The following is a 27,760-nucleotide window of genomic DNA, read 5'->3' on the forward strand; positions in this document are numbered from 1 at the left end:
TTTTTTCTTTATTGATTTTAGACAGAGAGGAAGGGAGCAGGAGAGATAGAAACATTGATTGGCTGCCTCCTGCACGCCCCCCACTGGGGAGTTGGCCCACAACCTGGGCATGTTCCCTGACCAGGAATCAAACCAGCGACCTCTTGGTGCATGAGTTGACATTCAACCACTGAGCCACTCTGGCCGGACAAAAATACTTTTTTTTTTTTTTATGAGGGCAAAGTTAAGGCTTTTTCAGATACAGAAAAGGTGAGAGAATCCATCCCCAGCAGACTTGTATTATAATAACTGTTAAACAAAGTTCTTCAGGCAGAGGGAATGTGACTCCAGACAGAAACTTGGATCTATACCAGGACTCAGCAGTTTTTTCTGTAGAGAGCCATATATTACATATTTTGGGCTTTGTGGGTCAGACATCTCTGTCATGACTATTCAACTCTGCCCTTAAAGCACAAAAGCAACTGTAGACAAGTCATAAACAAATGAGTGTGGCTGTGTTCCAGTAAAACTTTATTTACAAAAATAAGAAGCAGGCCAGCTTTGATTCATGGGTCATATATGCCAACCCCTGATCTATTCAAAGAAATGAGGGCCCCAGAAATGGAAAAAATGAAAGTAAATATAAAAGACCTGTTTCCTTGCTCAGCCGGTATGGCTCAGTGGATTGAGTGCTGTCCCATGGACTGAGAGGTCCCCATTGGATTCCCGTCAGAGCACATGCCTGGGTTGCAGGCTCAACCAGAATGGGCATGCAAGAGGCAGCCGATTGATGTTTCTCTCTCTCATTGATATTTCTATCTCTCTCCCTTCCTCTTTCTCTAAAAAGAAAATCAATGAAAACATATTTTTTTAAATGTTTTTTTTTTTCATTTTTAATCACACTATAAAATAACTAAATGTCTAAGCAAAAATAGTAACACTATACATATGGGGGATACAGGGACATACTATACATACATTTAAAATATGCAAAAGTAAAATGTATGGCAACAATAACCCAAAGGATGCAAAGGAGGATTTCGGAAATATATTGTAAGGTTGTTACACTATTACATTATTATTTCAAAGTAGACCCTGCTATTGAAAGATACACTGTAATGTAAATTGAGGGCAAACACTAAAAATTAAAAGCCAACAGTACAGACTAAGTGGAACACTCAATCCAAAAGCAGGTTAAAAAAGAAAAGAACATATGAAACAAATAGAAAACATCTCACAAAGTGGTTCATTTAAGTCCAGCTGTATTACTAATGACATTAAATGTAAAACGTCAAAATGAAGCACACAGAGAAACGAGGTTTTTTGTTTTTTTTAAGATTTAGACTTTTTCTCTCTTTTTCCAGTGGATTTTGTACATATTTTTAGGAATAGGTTCTTCCCTAGATGAAAACATTGAAATAGTAAACTTCACGTCCGTTTATACACTGTAACAAACACCTCCTCATTGTAACACTAGTAACACCTTCTTTTTACCTAAGAAGGACGGTATGTCCCTGTATCCCCCATGAACGTCAGACAGCAACCAAGTTATCTTGAACCAGTGACTTAGAACCATCAGACTCAAGATAATCTCCTATGACCATTTTGCTCAACCCCTGTGAAAAAGAGAGTAAACAGGTTAAGTATTACATCCAAGCCTGTCTACCCTGTTTCTTCTATATTATAGAATCTACAAGTCTCTTAAAATTCACTTTAGATTGTTTTTTGTTTATGCTTTCATTTCTCTTCAAATCTCTTACCACTTTTTTTAGGTCTTGCATGCATTCTTTGGTAAATCTTTCTCTTTATTTCATTTGTGAATAGAAATTTAATTGTGGCTCAGTGTACAAATAGTACTAGAGATATACCCATTCATTAATGCTATGGGAAGAGGGAAACCATTAGCTTATTTAATTTTAAAAATAATAATATAGTTAGCTCTTATCTTGTGTTTTTCACTGTTCTACATACTTTATATGCCAATACATTTTATCTTCACAAAAACCCAGTGAGGTGAAACTGGGTTATCTTCAGTTGAGGCAACTATTAAGGGTCAGAGAAGTTAGGTAATAATGTTAGTTGAGGCAGAGTGGGAATTTAAACCTAGTTAGTCCAGAGCCCCTGTTCAAACCACTTCCCGGTGTCTTCTCCCTAATTTTATTATTATAGATATTTTTGTCCTTGTCTTCCTTCCTTCCTTCTTTACTTTCTTCCTTTGTTCTTTCCTTAAGCAAATATTTTACACAAGCTACTGTGACTTAAATGGATTTACATAGCTTTCTATAATGAGTTGGTGTGTAAAAAACTCATTTTGAGTTATGCCTGACTCACAAATGAACTTTTTGAGAACCTGAAGCTAGCCTTTACCTGTTTTCAAATGGCAGAAGTAGGATAGCAGTAAATTTCAATACTGGAAGCCACGCAACGAAAATGGAATGTCTCATATTTTACCCTCAGAGTACCTATTATGTGGCAAGAATCTTATTTAAGTCTTAGTAGGCCACAAAGGGGATATAAGACTTTCTTTTGGTCTTTCTCCATCTGTTTCAATAAAATAGACTAGTCTCTTTTCAGTTGCTTTATTTTGTGTTATACAAAATGTGCTACCTTTCTAAATTATATAGGTGGAGGGTGTTGAGTTCCACTGAGAAATTTTATTAACAATTAAGAGTTTTTCTTAATATGAATAGAATGAAGTCCTGCTAATTCTGAGTATATTGATTTCAATTTGCTTCATTCAACATGGTTAAATATTTCAAAGTGTATTGAAGAAATGTATGATGAACTGCTTATACACTTCATTTTTATAACTGCACATTACTATTATTCCAAAAGTTCCTACATTTTTTAGCAGCTGTCTTTTTCCTTTTACTGCTGGCAGTGCCCAAATTTGCATTCTTTTAGAAGGGGGTGTCTGATTAATAGCAAAATACATGAGGATGTCAATTTATGGGATATTAAAACATATAGATATCGTGTAATCCAAACTTGCCCTACCTTAACCCATTCTCCAGGTAAAGAAACTGAGGCCTGGGGAGTTTAATGACTTTGTTCATGTCACACAGCTAGTTCACAGCAGACAGGAAGAGACTCTCCTGACTCTTTCCATGCTTGTTTCTTTCCAGTCACTGTTTCTGACCAGATAGTTGGTGAATGGTAGCAGTTCCATTGACTAGTTCCTTTCTTTGTATTCCAGTTCTTGCTGTCAAGGGAAACTAGCTAATTAACAATCATTTATTATCCGCTGTTTTAGATCACAGTTCTGTTAAACTGTCTCTCTGCTTCCACGTGGCTATGTGCCATAGATAGATCCTTGGAGTAGAATCTGTCCCTGGCACACAAACAAAACAAGTCTAGAATTCCAGATCAGTGTTCTCTGAACAAGTGGCATCTGCCTTCTGGTCCCTGGGTGCCATAAAAACAGACTCAGATACTGACCTTGCCTGGTAAGGTCATGGTTTAAATTAAACAACCAAACTATAGAAAGATGTGGGAAAATGATGGGAATGAACAATAATGAACTTTGTGTTCTATTTATCTTTGTGTGATATTTTTTGCAAAAAAAATTGCAAGAAATATTTGAGAGAAGCATTCATACAAGAATTTGGTCAAAACAATCAGTACATCAGAAGGAGTAGTTTATTTAAGTGTGTGATTACAAAGATAATTTGATAATAAATTCATTTCTCTTCCCCCAGACAAATTATTTGATGTGATTGTTTTTTTACCTGAATTTTGGGGTGGGGTGGGATGGGTGCGGGGAGTAGACAAGATTAAGGTGTTGAAGGATTGGTTCAATTCAATCCCTAGAAAATTGTAAAGCATCAGTTGAATTATTTCAAATTCTTTTTTATTTAAGAGTGGAATAAACATGATGCAAAGGTTACTCGATTATTTTTAAAGAATACGTGTTCACGCTATTTTCTCCTGAAATGCAGCTGAAGATGAAGAGATGATTCCTAGTTCTATAATCTGCTGATTGCTATAAAGATGAAATGTCTTTGTTTTCTAAATTCTAAACACCGTGGTTGGGGAAGTGTGGAATTATTAAGTGAGAAAACACACTTAAATTTTGAACCTAAGGAAAATCAACAATGCAATATAGATGTAAATATGATTTCAGGGATAATTTAGAAAATGCAGTTAAAAGTAAACTGTCTCAGAGAAGTAGAGTTTAGATTTTGAGCTACCTATAATTAATATCTTGTTATGTATTCTATATATAGCACAATTGGACCATAAAATGTTCTGGAAAGTTTTGATAAATGACTAAAATTTATCAAAATATATCTCTTTCTGTCCATTAATTCCTAATACCCAAAACCCTACCCACCTCAACCTGTCATACTGAATTCTGCATTGTAATTTTTCTGGGCATTCTGATGGCTGAAGGGCAAACTGTCTTGTACAAACCTTCTCGTCCTCTGTTTGTTTATATTTAATGTGTGAGTCTGCTTTTAGGAGGAAGGGTAGCGAGCATGGTGAAGAGTAGCTGGATAGGTACATGTTTGTTTGCATCCTGGACTACTTTATCTCAGGTTTTAGTCTCAAGAAGTCATTTCTAAAGCCTATTTAGATTGCCCAGGTCTTTCTGTGTGCTCTTATCCAGGATAATGAGAAACTTGATTGGTGCTTTAGCAATTCTGCAGAAATGTTAGTTAGGTAGCTGCTTACAGTTCTGATGCCTGTCACAGGAAGTTGGTGTAGAGTTAAGATGGAATAAGTGATGAGATAAAGGGTGGGTTAGAAAAGTGATTACAACTGGGAACTTGCTAATCACTGACCTCTATAGTGATCCTCTGGTTTATTACTAATCTCACACACACTTGGCATTTTCCTATGCTTCAGCCTCATCTTTCATAGCTGTGTGAGTAATTTGGCATGGAGTGAACAAGAGAAGGGCATAGAGAGTCCAGCAGCTGTGCTTGTTGGCACTGGATATTTAAATATCTTCAATGTAGCCAGCAGTGTGCTTGGCACAAATGTTAGCCAATAATACTTAAACAAATTGTTGTGAAGAAAATAGGCAGGCATTTATGTTAAAAATCCCCTCTCTTTTCTTTCCTTTTAAAAAAAAAATCTGTTAGTTTGAGATCCTTTTCAGATTTTTTTTCTGTAAGTTTGAGCAGATTGCTACTAAAACAAAGTCTGTAATTCTAATAGTTAGTACTGGCCTAGGTTCTTTCAGACAAGAATTTCCAAGCACTAAAGGCATTAATTAAACTGTGCATGCCTGTGTGAGGTGCATGTTACTGGGTTGATTTTTCTAAGAGTGTGTGGGACCATTGATGTTAAGTGACTTGTAACTTGCCCAGTTCACTCAGTGAGAGAGGGTCAAAGCCAAGAGATGAATCCAGTAATCAGAATTCCTAGGTCTCTGCTGTGATATACCCAATGGCATTACAGGTTTGCCCACCTTATAGGATAGTATTTTATGTTTCTCCAGGTGATTAGTGTAATTGACACTGTGGAAAATAGAAAACCTTTGGTAGTATTTACCCACAAAAAAAGAGGAAAAACTTTTCTATGAGCAAAGAGCCTAGGTGAATAATGAGTTTTCAAAGATACCCAAGGGGAAGGAGAATATAGACTGCTTATAAAACTGTGATCAAATTTAGATTTGTGCCCAAATATTTAGATTTGTCTGTGTGAGGATTTCATACTGTTTCTCTGAAAACTAAATATGGAAAAGCTCTCATGATTTCTATATTGAAATATTTCATTTTGAAATACAGTAATGTTGATCTAGGTAGCTTTTTTTAAAACATCCAGGATTTTTTTTCTAGGTTAATCCTTTATCTTATAAGAAAAACTAGCCCAATGCTACACATTTAAAAGTTAGCACATGGAATTTTTTTATTTACTAGATTGTGAATAAGAATTAATGAATGCAAATCAGTATGCCTTACAAAAATGAACATTGAAGTAATATTAGCTTTCAGACAAATGGGGAAACTGTTCCAATTTGTGCTGTTACTCATGAAGTTAACAATTATTTCTTAAGTAGTATGTTATTTGTTGAAAGAGTAAATTTTAGTTTGCAGGAAAGTTTCAGGTATTCACTATACTGCTGCAGAAATAAATTTTGAGGCAGCTATATCTTTCATAATCTCTTTGTCTCTGGCTGTTTCCTCATAAAAACATTATTTAGAATTGGTGGCAAAAGAGCACATACTGCCAGTAAAGTATTATAGGGCAGGTTTCTCCAGCCAGTAGATTGAGATCTATAGGAAATCTTGAAAATTTACTGTCATATCTCACAGCTGTTATCAGCTTCCTTCAATCACTCCTTGGTATTAACAGGATTTCTAGTAGGAAGAAAAATACAACTAGCAATGGTACCAGCAATGTAGGTAAAGCAACTTCACAGTACCTTGTATATAATCGCTAGTCAGCACATGCTAGTTCCTGACACCATGCCCACAGCAGTTTCGAGACTTTAAGAGTAAGGAGAGGAAGTGGAAGAGACCTAGACTGCTGTACACTCTAAGGAAGGTTCAGCAAAGCATCCTGGGAGTTCTTGAGCCCAAGTTAGTTAACAAAGGAATGCCATGTCTCTCAGGAAGGGGCGTGCTTTAGTTTCCTCACCATGCTTTTTTTTTGTTGAAGCATGCTGGAAGCAAGGGATTCTCAATGCAAAAGCAGTCATGGACTTCAGAGCAGAGCAGCTGGAGCCCTCGGGTCAGTTACATTCCTGAAGTAGAAGTTCTTCATGGTGTAAGAAATGCTGAGCCACCTATATTTTCCATAATGTCGTAGCTGCTACAACAAATATTTTGTAACAAAAGTTGTTTGAAACACATACACAGATCCCTGCATTGGCCATACAAACCAACCTCGCGGATGCCATTATGCAACCTCTGATCTTGTGCAGTTTGTTCATTTTTACAGAGTAGGAAACTGGGCCCCAGAAAAACAAGATCAGGATAAGTATTTTTCTAACAGGCACTTGAAGCAAAAGTAACATCATCATGTGCCCTTTGTGAGAACTGATAACAATAGCAATTACTTATGAAAGAAACCAGCGTAACTGACCATGTTCTCGTAATATCCAGAGCCAACCTTTGGGATAGGTGGGTTTTGCTGCCAGTCATTTTGGGGGTGATTTGTCATCAGTCCCTCTTTTCAGCAGGAATAGATGTCACATCCAGTGCCAAATTAGTTGATTGGTAGAGGCTGCTTAGAGGGCTAAACAGAGAAAAATTCTTATGCTATATTCGGGCTCTACCAAATGTCTACATATAATATCAGAATATGGGAATTGTGTCCTAAACCTCCTCTGGAAAACAGTGCAATATAGTATGCTGTTAAGAATTTGGTGTCAGATAGCCCTGTATTCTCTAGCTCTTTGGGCTACTTATTAATTCTGTGACTTTGGGGAAATCATTTATCCCCATTAGTAAAACAGATTTAGTAGTACCTACCTCAGTGGCTTGGAAGAATTAAAGCCACCATTAGCTTCATCTGCATTATTTTAATAGTCTTCTAATTGGTCTGCCTGCTTCCACACTTACTCCCTTATAGTTTATTCTCCACACAGCAGCCATGATGATACATTCAATATATAGATCATCTTTTCAGTACTGATGAAGTCTAGCGGATTTTCCTATGGAAAAAAAACATGTACCTTGAGCCCCTACCAACGTACACAGAAGCCAAGTTCAGATTTACATGTGAAAGATAATCATTAAGTTTTTAAATGAAGACAGTATTTTAAAAAATAGATTTGTAACCTTGGAATAGGCAGAGATTTATTAAACAATATACACACCAGAAAGTGCTAATCCTAAAGAAAAAATGGACAAATTGACCTATGTTAAAATGAAGAATTTGTTTGTAAGAAGATACCATTAAGAGAGTGAAAGGGCAACCGGAAATATTGGCATAGATATAATAAAAAGTCTTGTATCAAAAATAAGTGAAGAACTTCTGTATATCAACAATGACACATAATTCAGTAGGAAAAAATGTGGGCAAAAAAAAACTTGAATAGCCATTTCACTATAAAACACCCAAATGTCCAATAAATATGAACTCATGCTGCTAAAAATGTCTGTTGCCCTGGCTGGTGTTCAGTGATGTTCAGAAGCTCAATGGTTAGAGCATCTACCAGTGCACCAAAGGGTCTCAAATTCAATTCTAGTCAGGGCATGTGCGAGAGGCAATGTGTCTCTCTCCTCTCTCTCCCCCCCCCCTTCCTCTCTCCCTCTCTCTTGCTCTCCCTCTCTCTCTCTCTTTCTCTCTGTCTCCCCCACACACACACACACTCTCTAAAAACAAATCAGTGGGAAAAAAAATTCTTGAGTGAGGATTAACAGAAAGAATAAAAAATAAAAAATGTCTAAGTTTTTCACTGCATGAATAAATTCTCAACAAAAGAAGCTAATTGTTGCCCGGCTGGTGTTGCTCAGTGGTTGAGCATTGACCCATGCACCAAGAGGTCTCCAGTTTGATTCCTGGTCAGGGTATATGCCCAAGTTGTGGGCCAAATCCCCAGTGTGGGGCATGCTGGGGACGGCCAGTCGATGTTCTCTCTCACCGGTGTTTATCTCTCCCGCCCTCTCCCTTCTTTCTCTGAAATCAATAAAGAAAAAAAATATTTTTTAAGCTAATTGTTCCACAAATCTCTTTACTAAAAATAGCTGGAACAGTATATAAATTTTTTGTGCAGTTTTTATTTTACGGTTGAAAATTCTGTTTTCTGAGAGTTCTTTCTCATAACAAGCTAAAATAATGCATCTCTGTATTTTTATCCTTTGTTTCTAGGTCACTCTGATTACTCCTTGGCATGATAGTTTTGCGAGTATTAAAAAATACAGAGACCACACTTCTCCCAGATTTTCTCTTCTCTGAACTAACATCCCAGTCCTTTTAGCTGTTCTGATTTCCAGATTCCTCACCAGTCTGGCCTTTAGGGGTTATTTTTAAGCATTATGCTTAAAATGTGAGTGATACAAAGTAGAAAGCAGTCATCAGTGGGCCTTTTTTAGTGCTGCTTTGGGTGGGAATTGGACCTAGTTAGCTTCTGAAGTCACATTGAAAGCTAAGTCTTTGATCCTGAAAAAAGTCACTTGGTTTCATTTGAGAATTCTGATTACTCAGAAATGATGGGGGTGGGGGTGGGGTCCTATAATTTACCTGTCCTTCAAGAAGTTACCAAAATTGGATTTAAAATATGAATACTTAAAACCAGGGTTCCCAAAATTAGGTGTGGCACATTCCACCCAATTAAATGACCCTCCAAGGGTTCTTGTCATTTTGCTATTTCTTCCACTTTCCTGGGGGTGTGTATGATTTCAACTCTTAAGGTGGAATAAGTGTTAGCAATTTTCTAATCATGTTCTTCCTCTTTTCTGGAGTTTCCAAATATTTGACATAAACTCAGATGGGTTAGAGTAATGTGATGAATCAAAGATGAAATTTTAAATAATTTTAAAAAAATAGTCATGGGTCCTGGCTGGTTTGGCTCAGCGGTTAGAGCAGCGGTTCTCAACCTGTGGGTCGCGATCACAGGGGTCGCCTTAGACCTTCGAAAAACACATATTTCCGATGGTCTTAGGAACCGAGACACCACTCTTCTATCCGTCTCCAGGGGCCGGGGCCGCCCACATGCAACAAGAGGAACTGTATAAAGGGTCGGCATTAGGAAGGTTGAGAACCACTGGGTTAGAGTGTCAGCCCACAGACCAAAGAGCCAAGGGCACGTACCTCGGTTGCAGTTTGTCCCTGGCCCTGGTCAGGGTCATGCAGGTGGCAGTCAGTCAATCTGTCTCTCTCATGTCGATGTTTCTGTCTCTCCCTCTCTCCCATTCTATATGAAGATAAATGGAAAAATATCCTTGGATGAGGATAAAAAAATAATAATCATGGGAATGTAAAGTACAGCATAGGGAATACTGTAATAACTATGTATGGTGTCAGATGGGTATTAGATTTATCGCAGTGATCACGTTTTAAGTTATAGAAATGTCTAAATCACTATATTGTATAACTGAAACTAATATAATATTGTATGTCAACTGTAATTGCAAATTTTTTAATTTAAAAAATTAAAAATTAATATGATTTTTTTTTTAAGAAATGAAATGCATTTCTGTTTAGAAAAAAATCACTTGTGTAAGTACAGGGTATGGTAATTTAGTTTAACAGTAGTTCAAGTTTTGGGGTGTTTTTTTTTAAAGCTCTAATTTTTGCCCACAAGGTAGTATGACTGTTTTAAAAAACCACAATGTATTCTTGACTGCTTGTACAGAATAGTAAAATTCCAGAGTTGTCGTCCAGGAGGGCAGATTTCCTTGGTTCTCTTCTTTTGTGTGTGTGTGTGTTTTTATTTTCTTTTCCATTTTGTTTTCAGCATTATCTTTCTACCCTCTTCTTTGTCTTAATGCTGATTGGGGGGGGGGGCATTTAATTTATAAAATCAGTGAAATATGTCTCTATAACATGAGAGATGGGGATCCTCTTTATATTTGGTTCTCATTGCTAGACTCTCCCGAGATTAGCCGGATGCTCATTCTTTTTTTTTTATCCTCACCTGAGGACATTTTTGCATTTATCTTCAGCTAGAGCGGGAGGGAGAGAGGGAGGAAGAGAAAGAGAGAAACATTGATGTGAGAGAGACACATTGACTGATTGCCACCCACACGACCCCAACCAGGGGCCAGGGCAAACTGCAACCGAGGTATGTGTCCTTAGCAAGAACAGAACCCATGTCTCTCTGGGGCTGATGCTTTAATGGCTGTGCCAAACAGGCCAGGGCTGGATGCTCATTCTTTAATCCTAGAGCATAGCCTTGAGGTCTGGTCTTACAGTTTACTCAGTTATTTGATCAACTTATCCCAGTCAGTGCATATCCCTTTTATCCTTGAGACTGATTGATTGTTCTCTTAGTTTCTGGACAGCATAACCTGGATCTAAATGAAAAGCAATTTGACAGCCCTAAAACTATGTGTAGGGCAAAATACAAACTTATCTGCCGGAGTCCAATGGTTCTTGACCTGTGGGTCACGACCCCTTTGGGGGTCGAATGACCCTTTCACAGGGGTCGCCTGAGACATAACAGTAGCAAAATTACAGTTATGAAGTAGCAATGAGAATAATTTTATGGTTGGGGGTCACCACAACATGAGGAACCATATTAAAGGGTCGCGCGGCATTAGGAAGGTTGGGAACCACTGTGCCAGGCACTTTTGTTGGAAAAGCACTTGCTTCAAAGGCCAAATCGTTCTCACATAGGCCAGTTACTCAAAAGAGTCCTCTTCTGTGACAGGGTGGGTAATTTTATTTCCACCTGTAGTATGACCAGAGGTGCCAATTTCTTTATTCAAGTTTGAGTAGGGGTTCCCTTCTTGGTTCAGTAGGCCTTCTGGATTGCCTTAGCCCTAGGCAATTCCTTGTCCACTCCTCTATAACCACCCACAGTGCATTTTGGATCTGGAGCTCAAGACACCTAACCTTAACTATGAAACTTGTTTATCATCCAAATAAGCTGTAAACCTTTTTCACTAGTTGGCACCTATTGAGGGGCAGAGGCTTTGGTCTTCATCTCATAACCATCTGTCACAGTGACTAGCCCATATACGTTGGATAGAATGTATTGAACTCAGATTCTTCTATCTAATTAACTATTGAATATTTGTGATTGGGTTGGGGAGGAATGGGAATGTAGAATTATGCCTCTCCACTCCCAACCCCAGTTTGGCTGCTGATTGTGTCCTGTGTCAAAAGAATGTATGCAAATTTATCTTTTGAAAAACTCGTTATAGGCTAACATAGTTTGTATTTTAGAATTTATTGTTGCATCATAAATGTCATTGATAGGTAACATGATGAATTTTTTTATTTAATTCTGAGAAAATGTGTTACAATAATAATTATTGCCTCAAATAGTTTATGAATCTTACACAAACAACTGGGTAAATAATTTCTCGAACTTCAGTAATTTGCTGTTTCCTAAACTATTGTTTTAAACACTGTACAAATTAGCCAAAATCATCTATCATTTCTTGAGCAGTTTGGAGTCAGAAAAAACTGTGGTTAATGTAAATCATGTAAGTCTAGCTACTACTTAAAATACTTTTATTTTACATAATGTAAGCACAGGAGATTCTTATTTAGAAAATGTCTGATGGCATGATATACAGTATCTGTGTATCTTCCCAGTAATGTATTGCTGTCCTACTAGAGTTGGAATTCTGAGCATGGAATCCAATGATTCCCAGAATAGAAGGATAATCAGTAAATTTGGACAGGGGAGAAAATGTCATTTTTATTTTTACCAACCTTTGACTGGAAATTAGCATATCCTTCAGTTATGAATGAGGATAGCAAAAAATTCCTAATGATTTTTGTTACCAATAGAACAGATATTTTCATAGCATGATATAGTTGTTGCAGAGATCTTAAATTATCATTTTATGCTTTGAAATTGCCATTGTTAATAGGTCCGCTTCTAGATTTTATTTAATGTGTTAATAAAAAAGCATATATACCATGTCAGAACATTTTTTTAACATTTTGATGATATAGCAATATACTGTAAAATACTATGTATTTTTTTTTGTGTGTGTTTTTTTGTTTATTGATTAGAGAGAGGAAATGGGGGGGGGGAACATCAGTGAGAGAGAATATCAGCTGGCTGTCTCCTGCATGTCCCCCACTGGAAATCGAGCCCACAACCTGGGTATGTGCCCTGACCAGGAATTGAACCAGCAACCTCTTGGTGCATGGGTCGATGCTTAACCACTGAGCCACACCAGTCAGTCCTGTTTTGTGCATTTAAACACATTATTCTGAAAAGACTTCCAAAGTGGTCTATGATGCACACATACCCATGCACAAATAAAATCCCTCTACTAGAATATCCCAATAAATTGTAATATATACTTTATAGGTGTTTTAAGGAAAATTAGATATATATAGTTACTTATATATCTAATAGTTCTTAAACTATTATACTAGTTCTTAAACTGTGTTCAGCCTAACCTTACTATTAAAATTGTGCACATATGCATTTATATATAATATTTATGTAAAAATTAGCAGAAACAGAATAGCCAAAAGTTTTTGTCAGACACCTGAGATAAAATAGGCTTATATGATTCATTTTAATTTATGAAAATAGTTCTTGTGAAAAATAATTTTGAAAGAATTAAAGATGAATGTCTTCTAATTCTCAGACTGAGTACACATTATTATATTTCAGGAGTACCCAAACTTCTAAGTCCCTAAGAAATAACTAATAAATGAAAGGTGAAATAAGATTTATATGCATTTCCAAATGTCATTTGAATAGGTTAAGTATTAATTTAAAAACAAGCTATTAACTTTTCATTACAGATGAAACTTTTACTTTGTAATGTTTTTAGCTTATATTAAATTAGTTTTCATTCTTTATTAACCATTGTTACACCAATAAGTTTTTTAAATTAGTTTTTATTCTCCCTAATTTGAATATCCTTTGTGAACAGAAGGTTAGACATTTTAATAGGCACAAAAAAGTAAATTTTAAAACTTTTTTTTTTTTTTAATCCTCATCTGTTCCATTTTTGGAACAGATAGAGTGGGAGGGAGAGAGAGCGAGAGAAACATCGACGTGAAAGGGACACATCGAGTGGCTGCCACCCACACGACCAACCAGGGCCGGGGACAAACTGCAACCGAGGTACATGCCCTTAGCGGGAACCGAACCCGGGTCTCTCCGGACCGCAGGCTGACGCTCTAACCGCTGAGCCAAACCGGCCAGGGCAAAACTTTATATTTTTTAAACAGCCTATTAAATGGGTAGCCTGCACATAGGTAATTGTTAATATTATATTTGAAAGCTGTACTTTATTAAAAACAGAGCTAATATTGATCTCTTACTTTGTTCCCTTTTCCACCTCAACAATAAATTTTTAGAAAAGACTCTCTTACTAGTATATTTGAGTGAAAATATAACAGACTTTAAGTTGTTGCTTAGCTTGAAGTCTTTAGTGGTTATTTGAAATAATGTTTCAGGAAAGGGAATTTGCCAGATAGAAAGGGCTTAGTGCATTTTTCAACCAATAATTAGTTGTTAGTACATCGTAGTAAATGACAAGCCATTGGTATAGCCTTTTTTTTTTAAGCTTTATGGTATTATGTTATCTGTTTAAATGTTAATGTAGTCTTCCAGTTCTGTCCTGCCAAGGATATGAAACATGATTTTTTTTTTCTAATTGAAGAGAAGAACCTGTTTAGTGATAGCTGCCACATTTTGTATGGAGATCATCTTATAAAGCAAAGTGTATTTTCTCAAAGAAACAGTAGAAATAGTTGGTGGGTAATATTTCTGATTGAGGTTTGGCATCAACTCACTTCCTCTCATAGTGTGTCATAAAAGTAGAGAGGCAAAGATTATAAACTTTTCCAGTCATTTAAATCTTAAACTATGACCCAAGGTTCTTGTGGGGGGATGGGGCATAGTAGATGTACTGTACAATTGACTTTTTTGAGATGTGCTCCAAGGCAGCATTTTCTAAGTAATTTACTTATGATTTTTAATGTTTTATAACCTTGTTTAATTTATTTGATTAATAAAGTAATACCTCCAAACTACAGATGTAGGCTGTTCTCTTTTTTTCCCCCAATAATCTCTCTACCAATTGTTCTGAGTTGGCATTTTCTCTTCAATCTCTGCCATCGTCTTGGTCCAGCAGGGTTCCTGACCCGTTTTGATGAGGCATGGGAAGGGATATCTGTCAGAATTGCAAATGTACAATCCTTTTAATAGTTTTGTGAGGTCAGATTCTGAGAGCAAAAGAACAGAGTCCAAAACCTCAAGATATCACCTTGACTCTTACAAGCAGTCTTAGTTATAGAGGATATATCCTTAAAGAGTTAAACTTTTTTCTTTTTATTTCATATATATATATTTTGCAAATTAAAATTCTTTATGTAGAACATATTACCTTATGGTAAGAATGTGAGGCAAATAGATCACATTATCCTCTTTTCATAAATCTGCATTTTTATGTGTTGTCATTACTTTACATGAACCATGTGCTTCATCAGTAATAGCTAGTAAGTGCTTCTTAAGACATATGCTGTAATAATCCTAATGGGCTCAAAATTATACACCTAATTATTAAAGCATTTTCTAATAACTACTTTTGTTATCACAAGAATTATTTTATATATCTAAGGTTCAATAGGTGCCAACTTTAGAGCTGTAAGGTTTCTATAAGAGTTGGCCAGTGTGGCCCTGGCCAGTTTGGCGCCACGGTTGGAGTGTCGGCCTGCGGACCAGAGAGTCTCGGGTTCAGTTCTTGGTAGGGGCATGTACCAAAAAAAAAAAGTTGGCCAGTGTGCCCCTGGCCAGTTTGGCTCAGCAGTTAGAGCGTCGGCCTGAGACGCTCCAGAGAGACCTAGGTTTGGTTCCCACTAAGGGGAAATAACCTCAGTTGCAGTTTGTCCCTGGCCCCAGTTGGGGTCGTGTAGGTGGCAGCCAGTCGATGTGTCTCTCTCACATCCATGTCTCTCTCTTCCTCCCTCTCTCCCTCTCACTAAAAAAAAAAAAAAAAAAAAGGAGTTGGCCAGTGTGGCATGTATATGTCAATAAAAATGATTGAATATTAGTCCATATGTCTCCAAGTCTTTTTTAAAATTATTTTGTACTATGTCAGTAAACAAGTTTGAGCATCAGTATATGTGTGAAGTTAAATAAATAAACTATGCATGTTTGTACAATCACAAGCTAATAACTAGTGTAATATACAGTTACTATGAAGTTCATGTAACCTCAGTAACTTTAAATATTTTGGGTAGCTTGTCAGATTTAATTACGTTATTATTTTTATCTTACAATGGAAAATAAGAGTTACCTCTGCCATTGTCATTGTTTATTTGTGTCTCCATCTTTGATATTAACACCAAACTGTGATCCCTGCAGAAATCTTATTAAGCAGCATGTCTGTTTGTCAGGAACAGTTTAGTTAAAAACTATATAATATTTGTGGATTCACCATAAAAATTCTAGAAGAAAATGCAGCCAACAAAATTTCGGACATCATACGGAGCAGAATTTTCACTGATACATCACCTAAGGCAACAGAAACAAAGGAAAAAATGAACACATGGGACTATATCAAACTAAAAAGCTTCTGCACAGCAAAAGAAACAATCATCAAAATGGAAAGGCAACCCACTGTATGGGAGAACATCATTGCCAGTGATACATCAGATAAGGGGTTAATTTCCAATATATATAGTGTGCTCATACAACTCAACAAAAGAAAGACAAAGAACCCAATTAAAAAATGGGCAGAGGAGCTGAATAGACACCTCTCCAAACAGGACATACAAATGGCCAAGAGATATATGAAGAAATGCTCAATGACACTGATCATCAGAGAGATGCAAGTTAAAACAACAATGAGGTATCACCTCACACCTGTCAGAATGGCTGCCATCAACAAATCATCAAACAAGTGTTGGCAAGGGTGTGGAGAAAAGGGGACTCTAATACACTGCTGGTGGGAATGCAGACTGGTGCAGCCACTATGGAAAACAATATGTTGGTACCTCGAAAAATTAAAAATTGAACTTCCATTTGACCCAGTGATCCCACTTCTAGGAATATACCCTAAGAAGCCTGAAACACCAATCAGGAAGAATATATGTACCCCCATGTTTGTAGCAGCACTATTTACAATAGCTAAGATCTGGAAACAGCCCAAGTGTCCATCAGTAGACAAATGGATAAAAAAGCAGTGGTACATACACACAATGGAGTACTATGCAGCTGTAAGAAAGAAAGATCTCTTATCCTTTGAGACGACATGGAGGGACCTGGAAAGTATTATCCTAAGTGAAATAAGCCAAGCAGTAAAAGACAAATACCATATGATCTCACTTATATACGTAATATAATGAACATAACAGTCTGAGGAATATGGTAGACCCAGAAACATGGAAGTAGGGCACAGACTGACATCCCTCAGAAGAGGGGGTAGGGGATGGGGTTGGGAAGAGATAAACCACAGAACTTATATGCATGTATGCATAACCAGTGGACATGGACAACAAAGCTGGGGACGGGGTGGGGGGGGGGTGCCAATGGGGTAAAAAAGGAGAAACATCTAACAAAAAAAAAAAAATTAAAAATTTAAATTTAAAAAAAAATGACTAAAAAAAAATAAAAGAGAGAATAAATCTTATTCTGGTACATCAAAAAAATATATATATTTGTGGATTCACTTTACTGAACATACTTAAACTCTGGTGTTTTAAAAAACAAATGAGTCAGCCCTGGCCAGTTTGGCTCAGCAGTTAGAGCATCAGCCCTTGGACCAAAGAAAGAGTCGTGGGTTCGATTCTGGTCAAGGATATGTATCTCAGTTGTAGTTCATCCCTGGCCCTGGTTGGGGTCGTGCAGGAGGCAACCAATGTGTCTCTCACATTGATGTTTCTCTCTATCTCTCCCTCCCACTCTTTCTGAAAATAAATGGAAAATATCCTCAGGTGAGGATTAAAAAAAAGCAAATGAGTCAGTATACTGCTGTTAATTGTCAGCACTGTGGGACATCTGTTCTCTCTGTAGAGCTGGCCCATACCTTTCTTGCCACTTGGCCATTTGACTTTTAAACTGCAGATAAAGTCCCAACAGGAAATCTTACACGTTTCTGGGAATGGCAGGATGACTTCAGAGTAAGGCAATACCTATAAAGTTGAAAGTGTACAACTTTTAATCTTGCAGTTCCATTTCTTTGTGTCTGTCCTGGAGAAACTCTTATGTGTGTATATAACACTTGTATAAGGGTATTTGTTTCAGCAATTTTCACAACAAAAAGGTAGAAACTAACGTTTCTTTCAGTATGGGAATGTACCAACTGTGACTTTATTTGTGTAGTGGGGCATTTTATAACAGTAAAAATGAATGAACTAAGTGTCTGCTAACATGTATCAAAAACATAACATTGCACAAAAATGCAAATTTCAAAGGATAGATACCATGTAATCTCACCTGTTTAAAAGTATTAAACACAAACAGTAATGTTTATTGTTTGAGTGAATATATATTTAAAGGTTCAAAATATACATAGGAATCATATACATCAATTTTATGATAATGGTTACCTCGGGGCCTGGTGAAATTTGAGCTGTGTCTAATACTGTTTTAATTTCTGAAGGAGAAGATACAGGGGGAAATGTTCAGTCTGAAGCAAATATGGGAAAATGTAATTACCACTAGTGGGTACATGTATAACACTGTTGGCTATACAGATATCCACTCTTTTGAATATTTTTTAATGTTTCACAGTGAAAAGAAAGCATTTAATAAAACACATGCTATTGTATGTAGAAAGTCAGAATTTGTTGAACTGACTGGAATGATAGTAAGCTTTTAAAGTTTTATTTATTGAATTTTATCTTCTTGTTTCTAATGTGTTCTCCATACTTCCAAACCCCAATATAATTACCATGGATGATCTAGAAGCTGACTTCTGTCAACAAATGAAGGTTTTCATATAAAGTTACTTTCTTTGTTTTACAGGAAAAACATCAGAGAGGGGCTCATTTTCCCTGTACAGCAGAGACACTGGATTACCAGGCTGCCAAGTAAGTTTAATAATTACAAAAGCTGTGAGATAATTGTGTAATACATAAATGAAGGCTCTAATGGAGGAGGTAGACATTTATTCAATTTATTTCACCATTATTTGTGCCTTTAATTTGTGACTGTGTTGTGTTTTGTTTTGTTTTTAGCAATTTGACATACTTGTGCTCCCTCTGGTTAAAATGGTTTGCCTTTCCCAATTCACTGGTCTTTTTAACTGGAAGCAGAGTAGCAGTCATCTTCCTACCTCCTTCCAAAATGCTTACCATTTCTGAAAATGATTTTTACATATTTCCTTATTTAAAAAAACAAAGCTCCTCATGCATTACATGAAGAGCATACAGTTACTCTGTGTAGCTTGAATATCCTGTAATGTTAAACTTATTAACGTTGGAAATATTTTCATTTCAGTCCTATATCTAATCAAATTGTTACACTTTCTGTGGTCTCTTGGAAACTTCATTTCAGTTCTTCCACATTCCCTAGCATGTTAGGGATCTAATACTGGTCATCTTCTCTGCCTTTTCCCCCATTTCTTTAGACTGAGAATCCTGAATTCAGTTCACTGCAGATTCCCATCAGCATCAAGCCAAAAAGATTAGAAAGGAAAGGCAGCGTATATTAAATTTGTTTTCTGCTCTCTGCATGCAGACCCACCCTACTTTCACACATGGGCATGTGAGCCAATTTTAACTGTCATGCTAGCAGTACTACTCCATTTAATGCATATCCCATAATTGTGGCATTCAGAGTTAGAAGACCTAGGCTCAAATCCCATCTCTACAAGTTAGGACCTGCGGTCATAAGAAAAGTCATTTCACCGTAAATCCCATCTCTGCACTGACTATTCTCATTTGAAAAATAAAATAAGCACTTTTGCTTTCACATAAATTTTACAAAATAAATGAATAATTTTCAGAGGTTTCAGTTTATATAATCCACAGAACAAAAGCTAGTTGAGCCCTTAACAGTATTTTTAATAGACCCAAACGTTTGAGAGCCATTTGTGCAGTGTTCACAACTACTGCTAACTTGATGAAAAAGCTGTTGTAAGCTCCTTAAAACTACAGCTGCCTCTAATAAATAATGGTTAATGCCTGTATTGACATGGATACTCTCTTGGCAAAGGTATTGCTATTTAGTTAAAATCTATTTAGTTAAGCTCTATTTTTATATAGTTCACTAATTTTGCAACGATGAATCTTACAGTTTTTGCCAAGGATTAATGTGTGTTTATACCAGATTTAATTCATATCAAAACACATTTATTTGAGCCTTGGCCAGGTGGCTCAGCTGGGTGGAGTGTCATCCCATGCACCAAAAGTTTTTGGGTTTGATTCCCAGTCAGGGCACACACCTAGGTTGCAGGTTTGATTCAGTTGAAGCACATATGAGAGGCAACCAATCAGTGTTTCTCTCTCATATCTGTGTTTCTCTCCCCACCCCCTTCCTCTCTCTAAACATAACCTTGGGTGAAGATTTATTTAAAGAACACAATTTATTTTAAATGTACATGCATAGCACTGTAATAACAATTGCTACCATTTACTGCTGAGCACTAACTGAGCCCATTACATAAACACATTTAATCCTTTAACAATACTCATTTTGCAGATAAATGGGTGTTCTTCAGAGATATTAAGTAATTTGCTTAAGGCCATGCATCTAGCAAGTGGTAAACCTTCTAAACTCGTGCTTGATGTTTTTAACTATGATGTAACTATACTTCATCATAAGAATCCTTCAGATTCCTATTCTGTTCCCATACCGTCCTTCCATTTTAACTTGTTTGGTTGAGGAGGGGGCCTGGGAATTTATATTTTTCACAAGTGCCCCAGGTGATCTGATTCACGTGAACTGGGGATTATACTTTAAGAAACCCAGTTCCTCTCTATACACGAAATATAAACACGTATGGAGTATGAAATAAGAAGAAACTATGATTGCTGTTTAACAATTGTTTATAACATGTTGGAGAAATCAGGCCGACCTGTAGAAAAGAAAAATATAAGTCTACTAGAATGTATGAAATACAAAATAATATTGCTATATACAAGAAGATTTAAAGTTATTCAAGTGAAAAAAGATTTGTTCATGAAGAATTCACAGAAGCAGTGCGTGTTCCCCAAAGAGGAAGCCCAAAATTCAGCACAGAGGAATGAAGATTATGCTGCAGCAAGGACAAATACTCTCGTTGAAGACGAGAGGACTCTTAAAACAAGTAGAGAGGAACAGTGGCTTTGCTGTTTATTATTGTTACCTCACTCTGTGTTGCAGTTCACAGGAGATATTGTGATGGATAGCACCAGCAGATTTGAGGCCTAAGTAGTAAGCTGAGGAAATTCAAGAGTTAAAAGAGATATCTCTCTCCCATTCAAAGAAATACCTGTGTTCCAAACAGTATTTATTATAATAGGTTAGAGAAGAAAAAAATACTAATTGGCTACCATTTTGTCTTACCTTTTCACAAGTCACATGAAGATTTTATCCACACAATGATGATAACAAGGAAATACAAATAATGACTAAAAAATTATACCGAAACAGCACTTTGAAACCATTTTTCTTTAACAAAATCCCCCAAGGAACATTAACTCTGCTATTAATGTACATAAAATGCTGCTGACATACTGCAAAATTCAGGCTAATTTAATAATGCCTGCTGGACCTTACTTCATGTTAAGATGATGTAATAATATGTTACTAAATGAGTCTCCTCGTATTACCTTCACGGCAATCATATAACTGATGAGCCATTAAAAGAAAACTGGTGTAGCAATATTACTGGAAACACTGATAGATGGTTCTTCAGTTGAACTTTTAATTGCTTCAATACAGAACGTAGAAGCCAACATCTTCATTAACAATAGGTATAATACTTTAAAAACTGCCATCATAAAGTGAAAAATCCTTTCATCATTATAGTAGTTTCTCATTGAGACCTTTTAAGTATTTAAGTAGTTTATCTATGTTTTTCTCAAAGTGTTCAAACCTAGAAGAGGAGGATGGGTCTTGTTTTTCATCCAAAGAGATTTAAGTTTTATCAGAGTTCAGATAATATACCCTTTAGAAAATGACATTTAACTTTAAAAATGCAGTTAACACTTATTGATTTGGAAATTTACCCATACCATTTGCTTCTTTACCGTATTCTTTTTCTGTTATAGCCAGTGTCATGTGCATACATTTAATGATAAAATGATGAGTCAATACATTCGAAAGATAGAAAAATAATAAATGTATATACAGCTAGTAACAGAGCTTCAAAATAAATGAGGCAGAAATTGATAGAATTAAAGAGAGAAATAAACAAATACACAACTATAATTAAAGATTTTAATAATTCTCAGAATAACTAGATAAAAACTTAGTAAAGATATAGAACTAAATGAATAGGCAACTACCATGACCTAGTTTGTAGGACTCTATTCCCCACAACCAAAGAATATAAATTCTTCTCAGAGGCACATGTTACATTTGATACTCTGGTTTGTATAACTAGTGTCAATATATTGAGAAGTTTTGAAGTCACAAAAGAATTAAATGAGAAGTTAGTAAGAAACCTAGAATAACACCAAAAATTTGCAATTTAAAAACCCATGTCCAAATAACTCATGGTTCTAAAAAATAAAATCACAAAAGAATTTAGAAGATAATTTAAATTCAAAGGTAATAAAATATTACATAGCAAAATTTGCTGGTGCAGCTAAGGCCGTGCCCAGAAGAAAAAGTATAGCTTTAAATGCTTGTATTCGAAAAGAAGTTCTACAGTGCATGACCTGATGTTCTGCCTTAAGAAGTTAGAAAAGAGAAACACAAAATAAGTAGAAGGGAGGAAATAATACACATAAAAGCAGAAATCAGTGTAATATACAAATAATAGGAAAAATTAACATAGCCAAAATTTGATTGAAAACCATAAAATTAATAACTTCTAGCTAGATTGATTAAGACAAAAGGGGAGTGGGCAGAGAAGAAAAGAACACAGATTACAATACTGGAATGGAAGAGAGGGTTATCATTGTATATTGTATACACATTAACAAGATAATAAAATATTGTAAATGACTTGATTTAGTAAATTTGACAACTTAGGTGAAATAAACAAATTTCTCAAAAAATGCTTACCAACAGGGAACAAGGTAAAACAGAAAGCCTGAGCAGCCCTATATCTATTAATGAAGGTAAATTTATCTCAAAAACTTTCCCACAAAGAAAACTTGAGGGTCATATGGTTTTATTGGTGAATTCTTTCAAATGCTTAGGGGGAAAAAATAACAATCTTATACAAACTATTTTCAGTAACAGAGGAGGAGGGAATACTCTGTAGATCATTTTGTGAGGTGAACAACACCCTTATCCTCAAACTGCACATCTGATTTGTGCCAGAAAATGAAAGTTTGGCTTTAACATTTGAAAATCAGTCAATTCAGTTTACCACATTAACAGAATTAAGAAGAAAAACAATGTGATATTTTCCATAGATGTAAAAAAGATATTTGAAAATTCAAATACTCATAATAAAACTTCTCAACACACTAAGCATAGAAAACAGCTTTATTAGCTTGATAAAAGACATCCTTGAAACTATAACTAAGAGTTTACCTAATAGTGAAAGACTAATAGTTTTCCCCCTAATATTAGGAACAAGCGAAGAATTTCCACTCTCATCACTTGAATTTTATGTCCTGGCCAGTGTAATAAGACCAGAAAAAAAAAGGCATAAAAATTGGAAAGGAATAAATTAAGCTGACTTTACAGAAGACATGTTTGTGTACATGGGAAAACCTAAGGAATCATCAAAAAAACTTCTGGAACTAATAAGTACTTTTAGCTATGTCACAGGATACAAAGCCAGTTAAAAAACTAATTGCATTTCTATACACTAGCAATGAACAATTAGATCATGAAATTTATAAAATAGTACTATTTATAGTCATATAACAAAAAGCATTAAATACTGAGGGATAAATTTAATAAAAAATTTCAAGACTTCAAATAGCAAAACTATAAAATATAGTGGTATATATTTTGCCCAATCTATCTATGCAGTATATGCTGCCCACCTTTCTTACTTTCTAGCCCTTTGGTTATCAGTGTTCAAGTAATCCTTACTTCACTTAATAATGGCCCCAAAGCACAAGAAGAGTGATACTAGCAATCCAGATGTGCCAAAGAGAAGCCATAAAATGCTTTCTTCAAGTGAAAAGGTATGCATGTATAACAAAAAATATATATCATAGGTTTGGTATTATCCACTGTTTCAAGCACTCATTGGGGTGCTTGGAACATATTTCCTGCAGATAACAGTCTACTGTATCTCACTGTATTATACTCACTTCTTGTGATGATGTGAGATGCTAAAATGCCTGTGTGAAGAAATGATTGACAGTAGGCATTGTAGCATAGCGTTAGGCTTCTGTTGACCTTCTGACGATACATGACAAGCAATTTTATGCTTACTTTATGGTCAGTGTGAGATTTCATCATGCTACTTAGAATGGCACACAATCTAAAATTTATGAATTGTTTATTTCTGGAGGTTTTGTTGTTGTTGTTTTTTATCCTCACCCAAGGACATTTTTTGATATTTTGTTCAGATAGAGTGGGAGGGGGAGAGAGAGAGAGAGAAACATCGACGTGAAAGGGACACATGGAGTGGTCGCCACCCACACAACCCAACCAGGGCCGGGGACAAACTGCAACCGAGGTACGCGCCCTTAGCGGGAACTAAACCCGGGTCTCTCCGGACCACAGGCTGACGCTCCAACTGCTGAGCCAAACTGGCCAGGGCGATTTCTGGAGTTTTTTATTTAATATTTTTTATACTGTTGTTGACCACAGAAAATTGAAACCACAGAAAGTGAAACCACTGGTTAAAGAAAGACTACAACAGTGCTGAGAGAAATTAAGATCTAAATAGAGAGATATGCCATGTTCATGAATTGGAACACTCAGTATCATTTAGATCCTCGTTACATTGAGCTATAGACTTAGGGCATTCCCAGTCAGAATTCCAGCAGGTTCTTATAGACATTGATAAGGTGATTTAAAAGTTCATTTGAAAAGGCACAGGATTAAGAACCAAAATAATTTTGAAAAGGAGAAAAGACTTATTTTAGCTGACTTCAGTATTTACTGCAAAGCTGTACTAATCATGACAGTGTGGTATTCCTATAAAGATTGACAGATAGATCATGGAGCAGAGTAGAGTCCAGAAAAGGACCCACACCTATATGATAAATGATGTTTGATAAGATCAACCCTGTAATTTAGTGAGAAAATTAACACCTCTTTAACCCGTGGTGCTGAAACAACTGTATATCAATATTAAAACAAACAAACAAAAAAACTCAATCCTACCTTACACTATACACAAACATAAATTTGAGTAGATCATGGACTTAAAAATGAAAACTAAAATAATAAAGTTGGTAGGGAAAAATATAGATGAATATCTCTGCCACTTCAGAGTAAATAAAAATTTCTTAGGGAAGACCAAAGAAAACATAAAAGAAAACTTGATAAATTGAACTTAATAAAAATTTTAAATGTATGTTCGTCAGAAAAGATTATCAAGGCCCTGGCCGGGTAGCTCAGTTGGTTAGAGTGTTGTCCCAATAAGCCAAGGTTGTGGGTTTAATCCCCAGTCAGGGCACATACAGGAGGCAACCAAAGAATGCAAAAATAAGTGGAACAACAAATAAGTGTTTCTCTCTCTCTCCCTCTCCCCCACCTCTAAAAAATCAATAAAATTTAAAAAGAAAAAACCATCAAGAAAATGAGAAGAGAAGCCACAGAGCAGGAGAAGGTATTTGCAACACATGCATCTGACAAAGGACTCACATATATATAATGATCCCTGACAACTAAATAATAAAAGCAAGCAACCCAATTTTTTAAATGGACAAAACTCTTGAGGAAACACTTCACAAAAGAAGATATACAAATGAACAATTCACACATAAACAAAAGCTCCGCATTATTAGTTATCGGGCATATGGAAATTAAAACTATGTGACATACCAGTACACACCTACCAGCATAGCTAAAATAAAAAGAAAATACATTGCTAGTGGGACTGTAAAATGATACATCGACTTTGGAAACCTTTGGTAGTTTCTTACAAAATTAGATATGCATGTACGAATGACTCAGCAATTTTACTCCCAGGTCCTTTATCCAAGAGAAGTGAAAGCATTGTTCACAAAAAGCTTACCTCGAAAATGTTTGTAGCAGCTTTATTCATTATAGCCTAAAACTGAAAACAACCAAGGTGTTCATCAACAGGAGAGTGGATAAATGACCTGTTATGTTCACACATTGAATGTATTCAGCAGTAAAATGCAATGATCTAATTATCTCAGTAATGTTACGCTGAGTGATAGAGGCCAAATCTCACTGTGAGACTCCCTTTATACGACCGTCTATAACAGGGAAAACTGTCAAGTGTTGATAAAATTCAAATCAGTGGTTGCCAATGGGAGGAGGGTTCTACTGTGGAGTTACTCCTTTTCCAAGGTAATGGAAATTTCTTGTGTCTTGATATGCATTCAGAATTGATTGAGTAGTACACATAAGTTCTGAACATTTTCTCGTGTATAAAGAACAGCTTAGTTTTTTAAAAAAAAGAAAAGAAATGCCCTTTACAGTAGCATCTAAAAAAGTTAAAATAGGAATAAATTTTAATAAAAGACATGCAAGACCACAGTACTGAAAACTACCGTTTAGAGAAATTTAAAAAGACATCAGCAAATGCAGAGATATATCATATTTATGAGTAGGAAGAAAATATTCTTAAATGTCAGTTCTTTTCAAATTGATCTGTAGGTTAAATTCTATCTCAAATATAACCATACCAGGAGTGTATGTGTGTGTAGGAATTCACAAGCTGATTTTAATTTTTTTTTTTAATAAAAAGGACCTAGAATACCCAAAGCATTCTTTAAAAGTTGGAGAATTTATGCTACCTGACTAGTATAAATTAAGACCTAGTATACAGCTGTAGTAATTAAGCAGCACAGTACTAGCATGACTAAGAAATATGACATTAGAACAAAATAGAGCCCAGTATACCCACTCTAGCATAGTTTGTTTTCTGATAGGGCTGTATATGCAAATCCCCAAATACCAGAGGTGCTGAGAGGCCAAAGGATGAGGCAGATAAGTCCAGCTTGTCAGTTTAAAGACTTTAATAGGGGACTTATATACAGAAAGCAGTCTCAGGTGGCAGCAAGACTAATGGATCCTCATATCTTCCACCCCAAGACCAAGAACCTGTATCTCCTAAGCAGTGAAAATGTGTGGATCATCAAAAGAACCAGGTATAGGAGGCTCTGGTGGCAGAGTAAGTTAAGAGTTCCCCTCACTCCAAAGAGAGAGCTAAAGGGAGTCCTGTGAACAGCCTGGAACTCTGTGTACACATTTCAGAGCTGGGAAAAGGGAGGGAGTTAAGGGTCCAGGTTTACCCAGATGTCAAGGTGGTAGGTTAGCTTTAAGATGAGGTCGCTTATGTTGCACACACAGATTTTCTTTTTTTTTTTTTTTTTAATCCTCATCCGAGGACATTTTTCCATTTTTTGTACAGACAGAGTGGGAGGGAGAGAGAGGAAGAGAGAGAGAGGGAAACATCGATGTGAAAGGGACACATCGAGTGGCTGCCACCCGCACGACCAACCAGGGCCGGGGACAAACTGCAACCGAAGTACATGCCCTTAGCGGGAACCGAACCCGGGTCTCTCCGGACCACAGGCGGACGCTCTAACCGCTGAGCCAAACCGGCCAGGGCACACACAGATTTTCAACAATGTTTACTGAAGTCGTCCAGTAGGTAGGTAAAGGAAAGATTTTTGAACAAAAAATACACTAACAAGTAGAATATTAGATACTCATATGGACAAATATGAACGTCAGTCCTTTTCTCACACTAAACACAAAAATGATTGAAGATGGATCCTAGAACTAAATGTAAATGCTAAAACTACAAAGACTTAAGAAGAAAACATAGGAGAATATTTTCTCAATTTGGGGGTAAGCAAAGATTTCTTACACAGAATACAGAAAGAAAAAAAATGGTAAATTAGACTTCATTGGAATGAAAATCTTCTGCTTATCAAAAGGGATAGGTTTACCCTGGCACTCAGATGGTTAGAGTGTCATCCCAATACACCAAGGTTGCAGGTTTAATCCCTGGTCAGGGCACAT

The 27,760-nt window shown here is 36.2% G+C and overlaps 1 protein-coding gene across 7 annotated transcripts in view; it reads left to right on the forward strand.

Moving 5' to 3' along the window:
• Positions 1-27,760, forward strand: part of TCF12 (transcription factor 12) — a 355,331-nt gene that overhangs the window by 224,050 nt on the left and 103,521 nt on the right. For 4 of the 7 annotated variants that reach the window (XM_036241005.1, XM_036241022.1, XM_036241038.1 and 1 more), the window contains one exon: positions 18,494-18,558. In XM_036241005.1, the coding sequence (XP_036096898.1) occupies positions 18,494-18,558 (65 nt within the window). Of the gene's footprint in view, positions 1-6,588; positions 6,661-18,493; positions 18,559-27,760 lie in introns of all 7 variants that reach the window. The other 3 variants (XM_036240996.1, XM_036241013.1, XM_036241030.1) reach the window with 1 other exon arrangement.

Source organism: Molossus molossus, unplaced genomic scaffold (assembly GCF_014108415.1).
Source record: "Molossus molossus isolate mMolMol1 unplaced genomic scaffold, mMolMol1.p scaffold_m16_p_1, whole genome shotgun sequence".
Lineage (NCBI taxonomy): Eukaryota > Metazoa > Chordata > Mammalia > Chiroptera > Molossidae > Molossus > Molossus molossus.